This window comes from Aotus nancymaae, unplaced genomic scaffold, assembly GCF_030222135.1.
Source record: "Aotus nancymaae isolate 86718 unplaced genomic scaffold, 86718_ANA_hifiasm-v0.15.2.pri h1tg000076l, whole genome shotgun sequence".
Taxonomy (NCBI): domain Eukaryota; kingdom Metazoa; phylum Chordata; class Mammalia; order Primates; family Aotidae; genus Aotus; species Aotus nancymaae.
The window spans coordinates 12,435,617-12,454,659 of record NW_026988491.1 but is presented as its reverse complement, the minus strand read 5'-3'; the positions used below and the strand labels follow the sequence as shown (position 1 = coordinate 12,454,659).

The 19,043-nt window shown below is 52.5% G+C and overlaps 2 protein-coding genes across 6 annotated transcripts in view; one reads left to right on the top strand and one right to left on the bottom strand.

The window, feature by feature from the left end:
* The first annotated feature begins 23 nt into the window (after positions 1–23).
* On the top strand, positions 24–10,139 carry CUNH22orf23 (chromosome unknown C22orf23 homolog). 3 transcript variants are annotated; one of them, XM_064368036.1, is made up of 7 exons: positions 24–103; positions 483–591; positions 2,926–2,988; positions 6,906–7,088; positions 8,488–8,619; positions 9,127–9,227; positions 9,414–10,139. In XM_064368036.1, the coding sequence occupies exons 2-7, from the start codon at positions 492–494 to the stop codon at positions 9,483–9,485; spliced, it is 651 nt and encodes a 216-aa protein (XP_064224106.1). In that variant the 5' UTR covers positions 24–103; positions 483–491; the 3' UTR covers positions 9,486–10,139. The 3 variants fall into 3 exon arrangements, with proteins under 3 accessions (XP_064224106.1, XP_064224105.1, XP_064224108.1); XM_064368035.1 differs by having other exon boundaries at positions 35–189; XM_064368038.1 differs by lacking the exon at positions 24–103 and adding an exon at positions 221–292.
* A 1,204-nt stretch (positions 10,140–11,343) lies between these two features.
* The window catches only part of MICALL1 (MICAL like 1), a 35,259-nt gene continuing 27,559 nt past the window's right edge, over positions 11,344–19,043 (bottom strand). For 2 of the 3 annotated variants that reach the window (XM_064368034.1, XM_021668737.2), the window contains exons 11-16: positions 18,329–18,455; positions 18,120–18,210; positions 17,874–17,947; positions 14,986–15,100; positions 14,706–14,752; positions 11,344–12,630 (exon numbers count right to left, since the gene is read on the bottom strand). In XM_064368034.1, coding sequence (XP_064224104.1) covers positions 12,509–12,630; positions 14,706–14,752; positions 14,986–15,100; positions 17,874–17,947; positions 18,120–18,210; positions 18,329–18,455 — 576 coding nt within the window. In that variant the 3' untranslated portion in view covers positions 11,344–12,508. Of the gene's footprint in view, positions 12,631–14,705; positions 14,753–14,971; positions 15,101–17,873; positions 17,948–18,119; positions 18,211–18,328; positions 18,456–19,043 lie in introns of all 3 variants that reach the window. The other variant, XR_010339358.1, reaches the window with a different exon arrangement.

Sequence of the window (19,043 nt, the reverse complement as noted above, 5' to 3'; positions counted from 1 at the left end):
AAGGGCGCATGCGTTGACTTGTGGGGCGCGTTACCATGGTAGCCACAGTCGCTAGTTGCCAGCTCCAGCAGCCCAGATCGCGTAGTATTTCTACGTGGCACCGGTGCGGATGCGGCTGTAAAGCAGTGGTCACCGCCTCCAGGAGCTCACCTCTATGTGGAGAAGGGAGCACCCAGAGGAGGTCTTAGGGTGAAATTTCAATTTTGGCATATCTCTCAGTGGGTACTGTTGTGACCATGGCTATGTTAACACTCCCTTCCTCCCGAGGGGACTTCCCTGCCACAGGCGCTGGGTCAGAATGAGGACTGTGTGTATCTGTCTGTGTCCGGATGGGAGGTTTGGGCAATGTCTCAATATTAAATGGCGGCATCACGATTCTCTGGCTCGATTCCCGCTTCCAGACTTCTAGGGTGGTGGGCGTGGGGAAAAGGAAATTAGGGAGAGGAGAGAGAGGGTGTGTCCTTGCGTCCTTCCCTCCTCAGGGTCCTTCCATGGCTTCACAGAGGATAGAAGTAGTGACCAAAGCAACGGGGTTCCAGCGCCGCCCCAAGAAGACCACTTACACCCCGGGGACCTGCGAGCTGCTCAAAGGTCAGTGCTTTAAAGCAGCGATCCCCAGCCTTTTTGGCACCAGGAACCGCTGTCGTGGAAGACAGTTTTCCCACTGACAGGGGTGTGGGGAACGGTTTCGGGATAAAACTGTTCCACCTCAGATCATCATCAAGCATTCGTTAGATTCTCATAAGGAGCCTGCAACCTAGATCCCTCGCGTGCGCAGTTCACAATAGGGTTCACGCTCCTATGAGAATCTAAGACTGCCACTGACCTGAAAGGAAGTGGTGATGCTCGCTAGCCCGCTGCTCACCTCCTGCTGTGCGGCCCGGTTCCTAACAGGCCAGGGACTGGTGTCAGTCCACAAACGGGGGACTGGGCGAGGTGGGGGACGGGTGGAATCCCCTGAGTTAAAGGATGAAGAAGAATGGTGGTGGTTACCCTCTGTAACTCAGTTCTCCCCTACCTGACCTGTGGCTTAGCAATTATTGCTATTTTCCTTTACAGATAAGGAGACTGGGGTTCAGGAAGCTTCCAAGTTCTACTGCATATACCTTAGTGGGCAGGAGCGGGGGAGGGAGGGAAGGTTCAAGGTGCTACAGCTTGCCAAAAGTAAACTAACATTTTTAGAGTAATTAATTCCTATGCATGCTTTAGATCACACTTTCAACTTTCCCGGGAAGACCTGTCTCCTCCTTACCACCACAGTAGGCTCAACTGTTGTGTGCCCGCACACATTTTACTTCAATGGGTTCAGTTACTTGGTGTCCCGTCTATCCCTCTAGGTCATGAATTTCGTCAGGCAGGAACCGTGCCTGTTTCAACTCACAATTGTACCTCCAGTCCCTGAAACATGATGAACAAGTGTTCGTGTGTTCTTTTACTCAACCACGTATTGCTTTTTGAGACGGAGTCTCACTCTTTCACCCAGGCTAGAGTGCAGTGGCGCAATCTCATCTCACTGCAACCTCCGCCTCCCGGGTTCAAGCGATTCTCCTGCCTCAACCTCCCAAATAGCTGGGATTGCAGGAGCACACCACCATGCCCAGCTTTTTTTTTTTTTTTTTTTTTTTTTTTTTGGTATTTTTAGTAGAGATGGGGTTTCACCATGTTGGCCAGGATGGTCTCGATCTCCTGACCTTGTGATCTGCTCATCTCGGCCTTCCAAAGTGTTGGGATTACAGGTGTGAGCCACCGCACCCGGCCAACATCTTTTTTATTTTTGAAACACAGTTTTGCTCTTGTTACCCAGGCTGGAGTAACAAGAGCCATCTCGGCTCACCACAACCTCTGCCTCCCAGGTTCAAGCGATTCTCCTGCCTCAGCCTCCCAAATAGCTGGGATTACAGGCATGTGCCACCGTGCCTGGCTAATTTTGTATTTTTAGTAGAGACAGGGTTTCTCCATGTTGGTCAGGCTGGTCTCAAACTCCTGACCTCAGATGATTCACCCACCTCAGACTCTTAAAGTGCTAGGATTACAGGCATGAGCCACAGTGCCCCACCACCAACAACATTTTTTAAGTCTACCATGTGCCTTAGACTCTGTTTTAGGTGCTGGGGATACAGCAGTGAAAAAAGAAAAAGAAGAAAAAATATTTGTTAAGAGAGGGCAGAAATTTTATTAAACCAAAAATTCTTATCATGAGCTAAATAGAAAGATAACAAATAATAAAATAAAATATATAGAATTTTAGGAGGTGATAAGTGCTATAGAAAAAATGAAGCAGGGGCTGGGCGTGGTGTAATCCCAGCACTTTGGGAGGCTGAGGCGGGTGGATCACAAGGTCAAGAGATCGAGGCCATCCTGGCCAACATGGTGAAACCTCCGTCTCTACTAAAAATACAAAAACTGTGGGCCGGGCATGGTGGCTCACGCCTGTAATCCTAGCACTTTGAGAGGCCGAGGTGGGTGGATCACCTGAGGTCAGGAGTTCAAGACCAGCCTGGCCATCATGGTGAAACCCCATCTTTAAAAGAAAAAATAAAAATAAAAAATAAAAATACAAAAATTAGCTGGGCATGGTGTACACCTATAAAATTACACCTGTAAAAAATTACAGGGCACACCTGTAGTCTCAGCTACTTGGGAGGCTGAGGCAGGAGAATCGCTTGAACCTGGGAGGCGGAGGTTGCAGTGAGCCGAGACTGCACCATTGCACTCCAGCCTAGTGACACAGCGAGAGTCCATCTCAAAAAAATAGAAAAAAAAAAAGGAAAGAAAAAAGTAAAAACTAAGCAGGGAAGATAAAGAAGGCATGCTCAGTGCAGAATGGGGCTAGGATGTAGGGTTTTAAGTTTCAGTAGGATGTCGGGTGAAGACATCTGCCTGCAGCCAGGAGGCCTCATAGAAATAGAATGCTTTGTCTTGCAGTGATGATGAAGGAATCCAAACTGACGAACATCCAGCAGCGCCACATCATGGATATCATGAAACGTAAGGGGCAATTCACAGTGGCTTCCAGGCCAGAGGGATCGGGGCCACATTCTTAATGCTTCTCCATGTTAAGGGAGAGAGGACCTCATTTAAAAAGACAAAGACAGGGCCGAGCACGGTGGCTCACGCCTGTAATCCCAGCACTTTGGGAGGCCGAGGTGGGTGGATCACAAGGTCAAGAGATCGAGACCATTCTGGTCAACATGGTGAAACCCCGTCTCTACTAAAAATACAAAAAAGTAGCTCGGCATGGTGGCACGTGCCTGTAATCCCAGCTACTCAGGAGGCTGAGACAGGAGAATTGCCTGAACCCATGAGGCAGAGGTTGCGGTGAGCCGAGATCGCGCCATTGCACTCCAGCCTGGGTAACAAGAGCGAAACTCCGTCTCAAAAAAAAAAAAAAAAAAAAAAAGACAATGACAGCCGGGCACATGGCTCATGCCTGTAATCCCAACACTTGAAAGGCTGAGGTGGGAGAATGGCTTGAGACCAGCAGTTCAAGACCAGGCTGGGCAACACTGCAAGACCTCATCTCTGCAAAAAAAATATTTTTTTTTTTTGAGAGGGAGTCTCACTCTGTTGCCCAGACTGGAGTGCAGTGGCACAATCTTGGATCAATGCAACCTTCGCCTCCCGGTTTCAAGCAATTCTCATGTCTCAGCCTCTTGAGTAGCTAGGATTACAGGCATGCGCCACCACGCCCAGCTTAATTTTTGTACTTTTAGTAGAGACGGAGTTTCAGTATATTGACCAGGCTGGTCTCGAAATCCTGACCTCGTGATCCACCTGCCTTGGCTTCCCAAGTGCTGGGATTCCAGGTGTGAGCCACTGTACCCGGCTCCCAAAAGTTTTAAAAATTAGCCGGGTGTGGTGGTGCAAACCTGCAGTCCCAGCTACTCAGGAGGCTGAGGTGATAGGATCACTTGAGCCTGGGAGGTCGAGGCTATAATGAGCTGTGTGATTGCACCACTGCACTCTAGCCTGGGCGACTGAGTGGAACATGGTCTCAAAATAAATAAAATTAAATTAAAACAGGTCAGGTGTGGTGGCTCACAGCTGTAATCCTATCACTTTGGGAGGCTGAAGTGGGAAGATTGCTTGAGCCCAGGAGTTCACGACTAGCTTGGGCAAAACACATACATAATAGGGTGTGCCTATAGTCCTAGCTACTTCAGGAAGCTGTGGCAGGAGGATCACATGATCCCAGGAGTTCAAGGCCAGCCTGGACAACACAGTGAAATCTGTCTACAACAAAATTTTTTTCATGTGACCAAAAAAAAAGAGTATTTCTGACCCCTTGTTCCTGGGGAATTGACATTGTAGAGGCTGAACAGGCAGAAAAGGTAGACAGGCACAGATCAAAATAGGGGATGGGCCAGGCGTGGTGGCTCACGCCTGTAATCCCAGCACTTTGGGAGGCCGAGGTGGGCAGATCACCCAAGGTCAGTAGTTCAAGACCACCCTGGCCAACATGGTGAAACCCCATCTCTACTAAAAATACAAAAATTAGCCAGGTATAGTGGCCCAGGCCTGTAGTCCTAGCTACTTGGGAGGCTGGGGCAGAAGAATTGCTTGAAGCTGGGAGGTGGAGGTTGCAGTGAGCCAAGATCATGCCATTGTACTCCAGCCAGAGTGACAAGAGCAAAACTTTGTCTCAAAAAAAAAAAAAGGAAGACAAAAATTAGCCAGGCATGGTGGCACACGCCTGTAATCCCAGCTACTCAGGAGACTGAGGCACAAGAATTGCTTGAACCCAGGAGGTGGAGGTTGCAGAGAGCCAAGATTGCATCACTGCACTCCAGCCTGGGGCGACAGAGCAAGATCCTGTCTCAAAAAAAAAAATGGGCCAGGCGTGGTGGCTCACACTTGTAATCCCAGCACTTTGGGAGGCCGAGACGGGCAGATCACGAGGTCAAGAGATCGAGACCATCCTGGCCAACATATCAAAACCGTCTCTACTAAAAATACAAAAATTTAGCTGGGCATGGTGGCATGCGTCTGTAGTCCCAGCTACTTAGAAGGCTGAGGCAGGAGAATCACTTGAACCTGGGAGGTTGCAGTGAGCCGAGATCGTGCCACTGCACTGCAGCCTGGCAACAGAGTGAGACTCTGTCTCAAAAAAAAAGAAAAAATGGATGGGACCTGCTCTAAGCTGGGCTTTACCGCCATTGAGAGATGGGGTCAACTGACCAGATAGGTGATACACTTGAGCCTAGGGGAGCCCCAGGCATGGCCAAGCAAGGGGATGGACAGCAGGAGAGACAGGTACCTGCTACCATCCAAACCGTCCCTCCCTGTCCATGGACCACGCAGAAAGTTTTCGGAAACCATCCATAGAAATAAAAGCACCAGTACAAAGATTTGATGTACAAGAATGTTTATTGCAGCATTGTTTGAAGTAGTAAAAAACAAACCAACCTAGAAATAACCTGAATTTCTGACACTAGGAGGTGAGCTGAATAAATAAGGTATCCATTCTAAGGATACTAGTATATAGTTATAAAAAATAAGTTATATATAAATGGATTGATCTGGAAAGATGTCCATGACAAAATGTTAAGTGAGAAGAGTCTGTTATTTTAATATATTACAGTATGATCCAGTGTTTGAAAGAATCTTATATGCACATATATCTTTGAACGTTTATATAAGCATCAAAAAGGAAAGAGACCACCAAACTGTTACCAGCACTCATTCATTATAGATGGGTGGAATTGGAAGGAAGAAGAGAAGATTCCTTGACTGTTTGACTTGTTTTGTTTTTGTTTTTGTTTTTTTGAGACAGAGTCTCACTGCCGTCCAGGCTGTGCAGTGGCTCAGTCTTGGCTCACTGCAGCCTCCGCCTCCTGGGTTCAAGCAATTCTCCTGCCTCAACCTTCCCAGCAGCTAGGATTACAGACACTTGTCACCATGCCTGGCTAATTTTTTTGTTTTTTTTATTTGGACACGACTACTGCAGTATTTTTTTTTTTTTTTTTTTTGAGACAGGGTCTTGCTCAGTCACCCAGGCTGGAGTGCAATGGTGCAATCTCGGCCCACTGCAACCTCTGCCTCCTGAGTTCAATTGATTCTCCCACCTCAGCCTCCCAAGTAGCTGGGATTACAGGCACCTGCCATCATGCCGAGCTAATTTTTGTATTTTTGTAAAGACTGGGTTTCATCATGTTGGCCAGGCTGGTCTCGAACTCCTGACCTCAGGTGATCCGCCTACCTTGGCCTCCCAAAGTGCTGAGATTACAGGCATGAGCCACCACGCCTGGCCTGTTTGAGTTGCTTTAACAGGTAGGTATCACTTTTATCTTTAAAAAGTGGCAAGGCACAGTGGCTCATGCCTGTAATCTTAGCACTTTGGTAAGCCAAGTTCAGTGGATCACTTGAGGCCAGGAGTTCAAGACCGGCCTGGCCAACATGGCCTGTCTCTACTAAAAATATAAAAATTAGGCCAGGCGCGGTAGCTCACGCCTATAATCCCAGCACTTTGGGAGGCTGAGGCGGGCGGATCACAAGGTCAGGAGATTGAGACCATCCTGGTCAACATGGTGGTGAAACCCCTTCTCTTAAAAAAAAAAAAAATATATATATATATATATACACACACACACACACACACACACACACACACACTAGTCGAGCCTGGTAGCACACACCTGTAATCCCAGTTATTTGGGAGGCCGAGGCAAGTGGATCACCTGAGGTCCAGAGTTCAGGACCAGCCTGGCCAACATGGTGAAACCCTGTCTCTACTAAAAATACAAAAATTAGCCAGTTGTGGTAGCAGGTGCCTGTAATCCCAGCTACTCGGGAGGCTGAGGCAGGAGAATCACCTTAACCCAGGAGGCAGAGGTTGCAGTGAGCCAAGATTGCACCACAAAAAAAAAGCCATGTGCATCCTCCTACCCCAACTCTTCCTTACCCAGGAGGAGACGCTTTGCCCCTACAGTGCAGCCCAACATCCAGCCAGAGGGTCTTACCTTCCAAGCAAATAGCCTCGCCCATCTACCTGCCTCCTATCCTGGCAGCCCGTCCCCACCTCCGGCCTGCCAGCATGTGCCAAGCCAATGGGGCCTACAGCCGGGAGCAGTTCAAGCCTCGAGCCACCAGTAAGTGAGAGGCTCAACTAGAGCCTTTCTCCATCTCCCTGGGGGAGGTCAGGGGAGAGGGATACAGGCAGCCCACAGGGCAGGTAGGAAGGTAGCTAATCAAATCCTCATGTACTTTGTACCCATGCCTTCGAGACTCAGCATATGTTAGCTTGGGGGTATTCAGGGTGCAGGGGAAACCAGTCATGTGGTCCTCTATTTTTATTTTTCCAGAACTCACAATTAACTGGAATCTGCCAATTCCTGATGATAGAGGCTAGCAAGGCTCAAGGCTGCAGCCCAACCCCTCCCCAGATCCCCTACACAGAGGTTGCCACTACAGGCATCGCCAAGTCCCCAGGTTCCTGAGCTTGCTTTCTTAGCCTTGCTCTGCACCAAAGCAGCGTGTGGGTTTTGACAAACTTTTTTTTTTTTGAGATGGAGTCTCACTCTATCACCTAGACTGGAGTGCAGTGGCGTGATCTCAGCTCACTGCAACCTCCACCTCCCAGGTTCAAGCAATTCTTCTGCCTCAGCCTCCCAAGCAGCTGGGATTACAGGCGTCCGCCACCATGCCCAGCTAATTTTGTATTTTTAGTAGAGATAGGGTTTCTCCATGTTGGTCAGGCTGGTCTTGAACTCCTAACCTCAGGTGATCCGTCCACCTCTGCCTCCAAAAGTGCTAGGATTAAGTGAGCCACCACGCCGGCCTTTTTTTTCTTTTTTAAGAGATGGGGTATTGGCCAGGCATGGTGGCTCATGCCTGTAATCCCAGCACTTTCGGAGGCCGAGGCTGGCAGATTGCTTGAGCTAGTGTTCGAGACCAACCTGGGCATCATGGCAAAGCCCCATCTCTACTAAAATACACACACACACACACACACACACACACACACACACACACACAAAATTAGCTGGGCATGATGACGAGCATCTGTAGTCCCAGCTACTCGGAAGGCTGAGGTGGGAGGATGGCTTGAGCCCAGGAGGTTGCAGTGAGCCAAAGTTGTGTCACTGCGCTCCAGTCTGGGTGACACGAAATTGTGTCACTGCACTCTAGTCTGGGTGACAGAGTCAGTGTCTCAAAAAAAAAAAAAAAGAGAGAGAGATGGGGGTCCCACTACATCCATGAGGCTGGTCTTGAACTGCTGGTCTTATGCGATCCTTCCACCTCAGCCTGCCAAAGTGTTGGAATTACAGACCATACCCGGCCTCTTTTCTTGGTTCTTCCAAGCTCTTCCTGCTTCTCTTGACATTACTGTATTGCTCAGGAGCACCCAGGGTAGGAGCCGGGTGTACAGAAGTCCTGTGTGCATGAGCCTGCACCCTGCAGCAAGCACACACACTTGGGAACACAGACCACAAACGAGGGTATCCTTCATGGCCTACCTAACTAGGCTATTTCTTTTTGGCCCTACAGGAGATCTGGAGAAGGAGAAACAAAGACTCCAAAATATCTTTGCCACAGGGAAGGACCCAGAGGAACTGAAAAGAAAGGCCCGTCCTGGACAACAGGAGGCTCCAACCCCTGAGCAGGACCGGTTTGAAGAGTGTAAGCCTCAGACAGGCCAGTCACGCTGGGGATGGGGGTAACATGAGGAGGGGGCCCAGAATTGGATGGAGCAGTCAGGGGATCACTGGCGGCCAACAAGTGAGAAACATTATCTTTTTTTTTTTTTTTTTTTTTTTTAAGACAGTCTCCCTCTGTCACTCAGGCTAGAGTACAGTGGTGTGATCTGAGCGCACTGCAGCCTCCACCTCCCAGGTTCAAGTGATTCTCCTGCCTCAGCTGGCTGAGTAGTTGGGATTACAGGCTCGTGCCACATGCCCTAATTTTTGTATTTTTAGTAGAGAATGGTTTCACCATGTTGGCCAGACTGGTGTTGAACTCCTGAACTCAGGTGATCCGCTGGCCTTGGCCTCCTAAAGTGCTGGGATTACAAGCCACTGCGCCCAGCCTAGAACACTATTTGACAATAGAACCACTTCCTCTCCTCGAGAGAGGCAACCCGCTGCCCACACCTCTCACGGGAGCCTGACAGCCCTCTCCTTTGTCCAGTGGTGAAGGAAATCCAGGAGAGGAAAGAATTCCTGGCTGACATGGAGGCCCTGGGACAGGGCAAGCAGTACCGAAGAGTCATCCTTGCTGAAATCTCCCAGGTAGGAGAAACAACCGGGGAAGCAGGGAGGGGCGGGGCCCAGTGCAAGTACAAATGGAAACACAGGGACAGCTTGGCAGGGAGCGGGGGTGGGGGGGGGTTGGGGGGGCAGGCTCTAGCTCACAGCTGTAGCGGCCCCTCAGGTTCCTACCCCTGATGCACCCGCTTTTCCTGATGCCCTCTGCAGAAACTCTGGGAAATGGAAGACATTGACCACAAGAGGAGTGAGGAACTTAGGAAGGCTCTTGCCACCACTTAATCTGTCTCCAGGGGCAGGGGCAGGGTAGCCCAAGCTCGACCACTGGAGTCCACTCCTCTGTCAAGCAGGGTCATCCTCGGGTCAGCCCACCCTACCAGCCATCAGCCACATCAGATGGTGGCACAGCACTGCCCTGTAGTACCCTGAGGCATACTCAGCAGCCTAGCCCCTGTCCATGGGTGCCATGGAGCCTCTGAGATCTACAGCCCCATCCACAGAGAAGCAAGGCCCGAGTGTTCCTACTTGGACGTGTGTCTAACGGTATCCACCGGGCCTTCTTCCAACCACCTCCGGCCTGCGGCCTGTTCATTTAGTTTTTAAATTCAGGAATGAATATGATTCTCTTCTTCCTGTTTTAGGATTTACTTATTTGCTTTCTTACCACCTGAGGCAAATATTCAACCACAATGATGAACTGGGCAATAAAGCATATTTAACGCGGGTCATCACAAGCACCATTTTGTTTTCAGAGGGACAAGCTTATTTGTTCAAAGCATTAGAATCTGCCGAGCATAGATGGTTTCTAGCTGCCTGTTTGCATATTTCAAGTGGAAATGGGAACCAACCTCATGGGCACCCCGTAGCTAGGTGCTGTGGCAGCTGCTCAATTCCACTGTCAATGATCTCAATAAACCTCTGCAATGGTTCATTCTCCCTCTGTGAAAACTAAGTCTCAACAAGATACTACAACCAAGGGCATTTAACTGGCAAGCAGTACACTCAGGATTAAAAGTTGGCTTTGCTTTATGTCTTCCCACTATACCATGGCCACAGAAAGAAACACGAAAGGGTGCAAGGGACCCAGAGCCCTGGCCTGCGAGTTCCAATCCCAGCATGTGCCATGTGACCTTTCTTGGGCAAAACCCACCAGCTTCTCCTCTGTGAGGCCCTGCTGTGAAGGAGTCACCCGACACCTTGTCCTGTACACAGCACATCTGTCCCCTTCCCCTCTGGCTCCTTCACCCATGATCCCTACCTTCTCCAGTATTGTCATTTCCCTGTCCCAGTAAATCACCAAAATATTTTGGAAATACCAACCCTGTCTCGGGCACCTGGAGGGAGTCTCATAATCCTATCAGGTCACATGACCCAAGTTTTGGTTTGCAGAATAAACACAGCCCTGTAAGTGGTGGGGCCCTGATCAAGGGATGGCTCAGGGACATCCCATGGAAAGCCTCTGTGTCCACACACCCTCAAGGGTGCAATCTGATGGAAACAGTTGTCCTCCACCTGGAAGGCCCCATCATGTGGTCAGGAAGCAGCAAACCAGAGAACCCCAGGACAAACCCAGCCCACCCTGGACACAGAGTATCAGCCAACCCTTGATTTAAATTCAGGCTAGCTTTCAGCATTTACAAATTACACACATATAAAATCTGGATTTCTAGCTTCTGATGAAAAACAAAGGATCTGGCAACACTGGCCCCACATTCAGCTCCACAGGCCACAAGTGCCTTGAGTGAGGGAGATGGCCCTTTGAGCTGCCTCCAGTACACCCCTGCCCCTACCAGCTTAGTCTCCTGACACCGAAACAGTTCACCAGAGCTCTATCACTTGGGCTCACGTGTGTTACCTGTCTGGCCCTGGAAAGGTCTTGGAGTTGGTGGCTCCAGCTCCAGGCCAACAGGCATGTTTAGAAGGATCCTGCCAGGGGCTGCATGGCCCAGGAGCCACCTCTCCCTGCGGAGGAAAGGGATCCTACCCAGTGGCAGACAGCGAGGACAAAGGCCCCTCTCGGAACGTGGTCCCCAACATGGCCTCTGGGCGACCAGAGATGCCCAGCCACTAGGTGTGGCAGGGGCAGGCAGGAGGGCAGACAAGGCTGCCGCTGCGGCCTGAGGCGGCAGGGCACTGGCAGTTGAAGTTGTCTCTGTTTATTGGTGAGGAAATTCCTCTAGAGTTAATACAGTGTGATCTTTTCCCAGAGGTGTGTAGAGGGAAGGGGGCCTAGAGGCGTCCCGGAGATAGCTTATAGCAACAGTGCTTTGACCAAGAGCTGCTGGGCACATTTCCTGCAGAAAAGGTGGTGGTCCCCATCACTCCTCCTCTCCCACAGCCATCCCAGAGGGGTGAGTGGCCATCAGGCCTTCGGTGGGAGTGAGTCAGGGAGAGAACAGACAACAGAGGAGACAGACTAGTGATGACCACAGATGGGAGCGAGCCTGTCCCCTGGACTGCGGTGGCAGAGGAACGCCTCAATGAGGGGACAGACTACAGATGTTAAAGAACCAAGATGAGCACCTGCTTCAAGTGCACCCTCCCTACCTGACAAGCAGGGACCAGACTGCAGCCGGGGGTCCACACTGGGGGCAGCTAACAGGGCACCCACCTGCCCTGCATGGCATTGCAGCCCTGGACCTGGCAAGGGAGGCTCCCTGTGGATAAGGGGAGATGAGGGAAGCCTCTCCTGCAACTGTGAGGGAGAGAGGGATGGATCTGCCCATCAGGCCCATTCACATCTGACAGTACAGGCCACTTAGTCACAAACTCAGACTTAATTGGAGACTTCAGAAACAGAGCTCCTGAGTGAGGGAAACTGAGACCCAGGGGCACCTGCACAAGACAGGAAGACAGAATCAGAGCCAGAGCTGGGGTGGGAAGAAGCCAGTGTGGCCCAGCGCCTCTTGCTGGCCTGCCTGGAAGAGCAGAACCCTGGAGGCAGAGACCCCAGCCAGAGCTCATGGCAGGGGCTGGGCAGGGTGAGAGGGCGGATGTGCTCAGCCGGCGCCCCTCCCTGGACCCTGGGACCCTATTTGCCCCTTAGGTCAGTCACAGCATCTGGAGTCATCAGAATCAGGTTGGGCAGGGCTGAGTCACCACTGCCTGGGACTCAGAGAAGAAGAGACTCTTTGGCCCAGAGCAGTCAGAGGCCCCTGAGGAGGGAGAGGCCGTTGCCCAGAGGCTCCCTCCCCTTAGTCATCTTCCTCCTGACTGATCTGAGAGGGGCAGGGCACCCCTTCAAATGGAGCACAGCCCAGGGTTTGGTCCAAGAAGGGGTAGTCCCCAACTGGCTTCTCATGCTGTTAGCTCTTGTCTCTGGGGGACTTGCTCTTGGTATCACGTTTGTTTCCTAGCAGTTTCAGCACCTTCATGGTCTTGAACTTCCCCTTCTTCTTGCCCTCGGGTTCAGCCTCCCTCTGGAACTCTGCAGCACAGAGAGGGGAGCACTTAACCAAGTGGAGAAGCCGGGTCCATCCAGGGCAGGCTAAAGGCAGTGACATAAGCCCCAGCGTGGCCAGCAGGGCTCAGCCCAGCCCCCGACTTCCTGTGTGGAGCCTGGGACAAGTCACCTTTCCCAGCCTCTGTCTCTTCACCTAGACGATGGGGCCCACCCTCCCTGTCCCTGCCTCCAGTGTTTGGAGAAAGATCAGGATGGTCAGAGTTCTGCAGATGCCGGGAATTCTGAAGCATGGCATCCATTTATCATTTTTTTTTTGAAATGGAGTCTCGCTCTGTCACCCAGGCTGGAGTGCAATAGCGGGATCTTGGCTCACTGCAATCTCCGCCTCCCAGGTTCAGGCAATTTTCCTGCCTTAGCCTCCCAAGTAGGTGGGATTACAGGCATGTAATTACCACACCCAGCTAATTTTTATATTTTTAGTAGAGACGGAGTTTTCACCATGTTGACCAGGCTGGTCTCAAACTCCTGACCTCAGGCAATTGGCCCACCTCTGCCTCCCAAAGTGCTGGGATTACAGGCATGAGCCACCATGCCCGGCCCCATTTATCTTTAAAAAGCTAGATTTGGGCCAGGCACGGTGGCTCATGCCTGTAATCCCTGCACTTTGGAGGCCAAGACGGGAGGATCATGAGGTCAGGAGTTCAAGACCAGCCTGGCCACAAGACCAGCCTGGCCAATATGGTGAAACCTGTCTCTATGAAAAATATAAAAATTAGCATGGTGTGGTGGCACGTGCCTGTAATCCCAGCTACTTGGGAGACTGAGGCAGAAGAATCGCTTGAACCCGGAGAATCGCTTAAACCCGAGAGGCAGAGGTTGCAGTGAGCCAAGATCGTGCCTTTGCACTCCAACCTGGGCAATAGAGCAAGAGTCTGACTCAAAAATAAATAAATAAATAAAATAAAAGGCTAAATTCACCCAGGCTGGTGCCCACAGCTCTCTTACTTACAACACAAACGCTGTCAGAGCAATAGAAACCTTCAAAATCAACTGTCCGAGCCCCTAATTTTATAGACAAGGAAAATGTGGGCCTTAGAAATGGACTAATAACAACTCAGCTCTTTGTAGGGCCAGGGCCTCAGCTAAACTTTACACATTATCTCAGTGATCCCCAGCACATGCCTGGGAGGGGGTGCCATTTTCACTTCCATTCTGCAGATATGAAGAATGAGACCAAAGTGGCAGAGTGGCTGGCTCAAAGTCACCCAGCTCATAAGCACCAGAGCCGGGACTAGAACTCAAGTAGTCTGACTTGGCCTGAGTCAAGACCTAACCACAAGGCCACAAAATGAGTTACTGGTGAAACCAAGATCAATCCCAAATCCTGGTCAGGCACAGTGGCTCACGCCTGTAATCCCAGCACTTTGGGAGGCCGACATGGGCAAATTGCTTGAGGCCAGGAGTTTGAGACAAGCCTGGCCAACATGGTGAAACCCCATTTCTACTAAAAATACAAAAAAAATTAGCCAGGAGTGGTGGCGCGTGCCTGTAGTCCGAGCAACTCGGGAGGCTGAGGCAAGAGAATCGCTTGAATCCGGGAGGCAGAGGATGCAGTGAGCCGAGATCACGCCATTGCACTCCAGCCTGGGCAACAGAGCGGGACTGTCTCAAAACAAAAAAACCCAAATTCTTTGACTCATAGTCCGGTGCTCTTTTAACTGTTCCAAGCACCACTTGGTCCCCAGGAAGCATTGCCGTCTGAGCCCACAGACTTCAACAAAACCAGCTGCAGATCTCAAGGGGGAATGCACAGCTGAGGGCAAATATACCCTGGGAATATACACCTCCTGTATACCACAGTCCTCTCTGTGGGCATCAGAGCATCCCATGACTACCCTCTGGGCCTAAGCCACAGCCTTCCTGGCTGTAGGCTGGCCTCTCTTGCTACACGCAGCCTTCCCTGCAAAACAGGCTGCAGAGTTTGTGCCTAGCTATCCTGGTAGTGCCCACTCCAACCCTCCCTTCAACCGATCCCTCCCCTCCGCCCCCAATGCCAAAGTTCAAGTGGGCACCAGCCTCATCCCCAGCAAGGGCCTCACCTTTCTTCTTGATCATGGCTTCCAACATCTTGTCTTCCTCTTCCTCCCTGAAATAAGAAGCAGCAGTTGAGCATCCCACAGGAGGATGGAGCAGATGCTCTCTTTGTCCCTACAGGGCTGAGCCAGGGTGCACTGGGATCACTGGTAGGAGGGCAGGGCTGGCCTGGCCCAAGGTGTGGACTGTGTCTTGGCCTCTCCAGGGAGCTGCCCCACCCATGGGGCCCTGGGCCTGGCCTGCTCTGACCCTGTCCCCCAGGAGCCCCTACCCTGGCCATGTCACCTCTGCCGGTCCTCATCCAGGCAGTTGATGATGGCGTTGCGCTGCTCAATGAGGGTCACAAGCTCCTGCATCAGCACCTTCTCCCGGCCCCGGTCCTCTTCCGTCCAGTCCTTTTCTGGAGAAAAGTTGGAGGGGCATGAGTGGTGTAGGAAAGCCCTCTTCCTCCTCAGACCACCAGGAGTCACTGTTTAAGTGCTGCGGGCCAGCCCCATGCTAGATACCAACAGCGCAGAAAGGAAGGGCCCTGATAGGTGGGACTTACAAGTTCTTGGGGAAATGAAGGTTGTGGCAGAAGAGACCAAGGATACCAGGCTGCCTACCAAGGAGCCCTGCAAGGAGCCCCAGCAGGGCCGGCACAGCACGTGCTCTAAGAACAGGGCGCCACACACACCAAGGGTTTCGTGCTCATGTTCATTCATCCATTCAACAAATGTTCACTAGGTGGCTTCTGGCAGGAGGCAAGATTCAGGAGGGCCAGAGTGGGGCAAGGGTGAGAAGGCAACAGGGAACCCCAGGGCTCCTCCAGCAGGAGAAGCAGCATGACCCAAATGGGTCATGGATAGTACTGGCGCACTGGGCATATACTAGGACATTTGTCCAAGGCTGTGGAGGAGGGTAGATTAGAGGGGATGCTGGGGGCAGGGAGCCCAGCAGGAGACTCCCCTGAGGCTGGGCACAGCTGCCGCCCCTCCAGCCTCCTCTCCTCTCAAGGCCCCAGCCAAGCCACAGGACCACCCTCAGGGGCCCACTTCGGTTCTGGTAGTCCCCCATCCCCCAGCCTGCAGGCTCCAGGGATGAGTGCCCACACTTGGTCTTCCCTCCACAACATCCAGCACCACAGGCTTCCCTGCCTTCAAATAAATATCCTAGGCCAGGCACGGTGGCTCATGCCTGTTATCCCAGCACTTTGGGAGGCTGAAGCAGGCGAATCACTGGATGTCAGGAGTTTGAGGACCAGCCTGGCCAACATGGTAAAACCTCATCTCTACTAAAAGTACAAAAATTAGCAGCCGGGCATGGTAGCTCACGCCTGTTATCCCAGCACTTTGGGAGGCTGAAGCAGGTGAATCACTGGATGTCAGGAGTTTGAGGACCAGCCTGGCCAACATGGTAAAACCTCATCTCTACTAAAAGTACAAAAATTAGCAGCCGGGCGCGGTAGCTCACGCCTGTTATCCCAGTACTTTGGGATGCTGAGGTGGGCAATCACAAAGTCAGGAGTTCAAGACCAGCCTGACCAACATGGTGAAACTCCCATCTCTACTAAAAGTACAAAAATTAGCCAGGCGTGGTGGTGTGCACCTGTAATCCCAGCTACTCAGGAGGCTGAGGCAGGAGAAACACTTGAACGCGAGAGGCAGAAGATGCAGTGAGCTGAGATCACGCCACTGCACTCCAGCCTGGGTGACAGAGTGAGACTCTTGCTCAAAAAAATAAATGAATGAATATCCTGAAGCCCCCTCAGTCACTGCCCTTCTCCCCCATGGCCTTACCTTGCCCAAATTGAGGAGCAGGTGGCCCAACCTGGTTCTGGGGACAGAGCAGGGCCTCTGGGTCACCACCCAAGTTTGAATCCCACTTTGCCATTTCCCATATCCGGGGCCTGGGTAAGTTATGTCCCCAGTCTACATGTGGGGAAACTGAGACTCAGGGACGTGAAGTCTTCCATCAGTGTCACACAGCAAAGGTAGAGCTTGTATTTGAACCTGGCAGTCCGAGACCCCCAGGCAATGGCCCTCAAGGTATATTGGACTCAGGGCTTCATACACCAGCCTCACCTTCCAAAAGCAGCATCTGGGGTAGGCTGACAAGCCCAGGAGCACAGCCACCACACAGCAGGCTGGAGAAGCCACAGTAAGCCAGAGGCTGGGCTGGCCAGGGAGGCAGAGGCACCATACCCATTCTGGCCACAGGGCGCCGCTGTGGCTCCCTGAGTGGTGGCCGCACCCCAGCCTCCTGGAGAGTTGGGAGTGACTCACGCAAGGCAGCAGAAGCCTGGTTCATTCTGTGGCTTCCCCTGGGACACTCCAGCCTCCCAAGTTCCCCAGTCAGACAGTTCCCTGCCACCATCCCCAGTCCGGAGGGGCTGTGTGTGCAGGGACAGCCCCAGGTCAGAGACGTGGATGGAAGCCCAGCCCTGTCACCAACAGGCAAATCCCTTAACCTCTGGCCTTTCACTAGCCTTTCATCTGTCAAATGGGAATGATGGCCCTTGCCCAGGACTGGCACCATGCCTGGGCCATAACAAAGTGGTCAGAATTCTTGGCTCCCAACTCTGGACTCTCCACAGTCCTGGGGTCTCTGCCTGCAGCTGTGGTTCCCAGCATTCCATGGTCACAGGGCGTGTGAGGAGCCCTCCTCACCAAACTCCAACTCAGCCACGTGGTAACTATCAGCCATCAGCCCCTCAGAAGTACAGAGTCCATGTCCACTGTCTCCTGGTCCCAAGAATACCCGAGGAAGTGGGGACCTTCATTCCTGTCTTACACTTGAAGCCACTGAGGCTCAGTGAGGCTAAGAATCTTGCCCAAGGTCACACAGCAAGGTAGCGGCAGAACACGGGACAGTCTGACCCATGCACAAATCAGGCTGGGCTGGTCCTGGGCCTGGTCTTCACTGAGAGCCCGTTGTCCCTGGTACCACGGACATCCACACTCCACACTGCCTGTGCAGTTCCCTCTCCTGCCACAGCCCCAGCCAACTTACTGCCTGTTACAATCTCTCCCTTCCTCGAGGGTGACCCAGACAGCCCTGCCCCATGCCCCCTCCTCTGGCCCAGTCCCCGGTCTGCCTGTGCATCTCCCTGGGGCTCTGTCCTCTCGCTCCCCAACTCCTCTGTGTCACCAGGCCCCAGGGCAGGTGCCAGGGGAGTGCCAGTGACTGCTCACCTGGCTTATTGAGGAGGCACCGGAGCTCATACTCGACGTCAGCCTGGCGCTGCTCCAGGTTCTGCTGCTTAAAGCTAGGGGTGGGAATAAGGTGAACCAAGAGGCAGAGGTTGCAGTGAGCCGAGATTCTGCCTGCGGCAGGGCTGCCCTGCCCTGTGCTGTTACTGGTGAGGGAAAGAGCATCAGGGTTCTCTGTCCTAAGCTCTATGGATTCCAGGGAGGGATGCCACAGGTTGGGGGACTCACATGTAGATGAGTTCAGACTCTCGCCGCACCAGTAGGTGCTTCTCATGGATAAGCTTGAACCAGTCCACCAGCATGTCGTCCTCACGGCCCTCTGGAAGCCAGACACCCACTGAGGCCAGGGCTGGCCGACATGCCCAGCTCAGTTCCCCAGGGGAATAGAGGCTCCTGCCCCAGCCCCACCCAGCAGGCCCTCCCAGCCGCTCCCGCACCATTCATGCCGCCACGCAGCTTCTCCTCCAGCAGCACCCCACGGTGCTCCAGGGCATCCAGCCGGCGTTCAATGGTGTCCATCTCTCCATGGATGTCCTCCTCAGGGATGTACTGGTCAGCCTGGACCTGCCCAACAGCGCCCGGTCACCTGACGGCCAGCCGGCTCCCCCCTGCCTGCCTGCTGCCAGGAGACTTGCCCTCTCTTCTCTGGCCAGCACTGGCCACTGCAGGCTCCAGGTCCCAGGCCCTGCTCCCGACACCAGCGTGGTAAGGAGGCAGGGTCCCAGTGTGGGGAGGGGGCCAGTGTGGGGACAGCCACAACCCTGCATGCCTCTGGTCCCAGCACCAACAGACACACCACAGATGGCATGAGTCCCTGCCCTTCATGGAAACGCCTCCTCTCTGCCACTCCAGAAAGAGTATCACAATGTCAGTGAGAGTGACCCTATTACAGAGATAAACTTGAGAACACTCTAATCTCTTTAAGTGGCAGTGTATCACGAGTGCTTGATACTTGAACTTGTTAGTAACAAATTAAACGCACCACCCACTGCTTTTGGTGGAGAAGGGCTGATCTGCTCCAAATCCCTCCCGGCTGCAAGTCAGACCTTCCAGTTGGCCAACAGCGCCCTCTTGAGCATCTGAGGGCAGTTGCCCAGCCAACCAGCATCCCTAGAGTCCCAGGGGAAGCCTGTAGCTGCAGAGTTGGGGGTG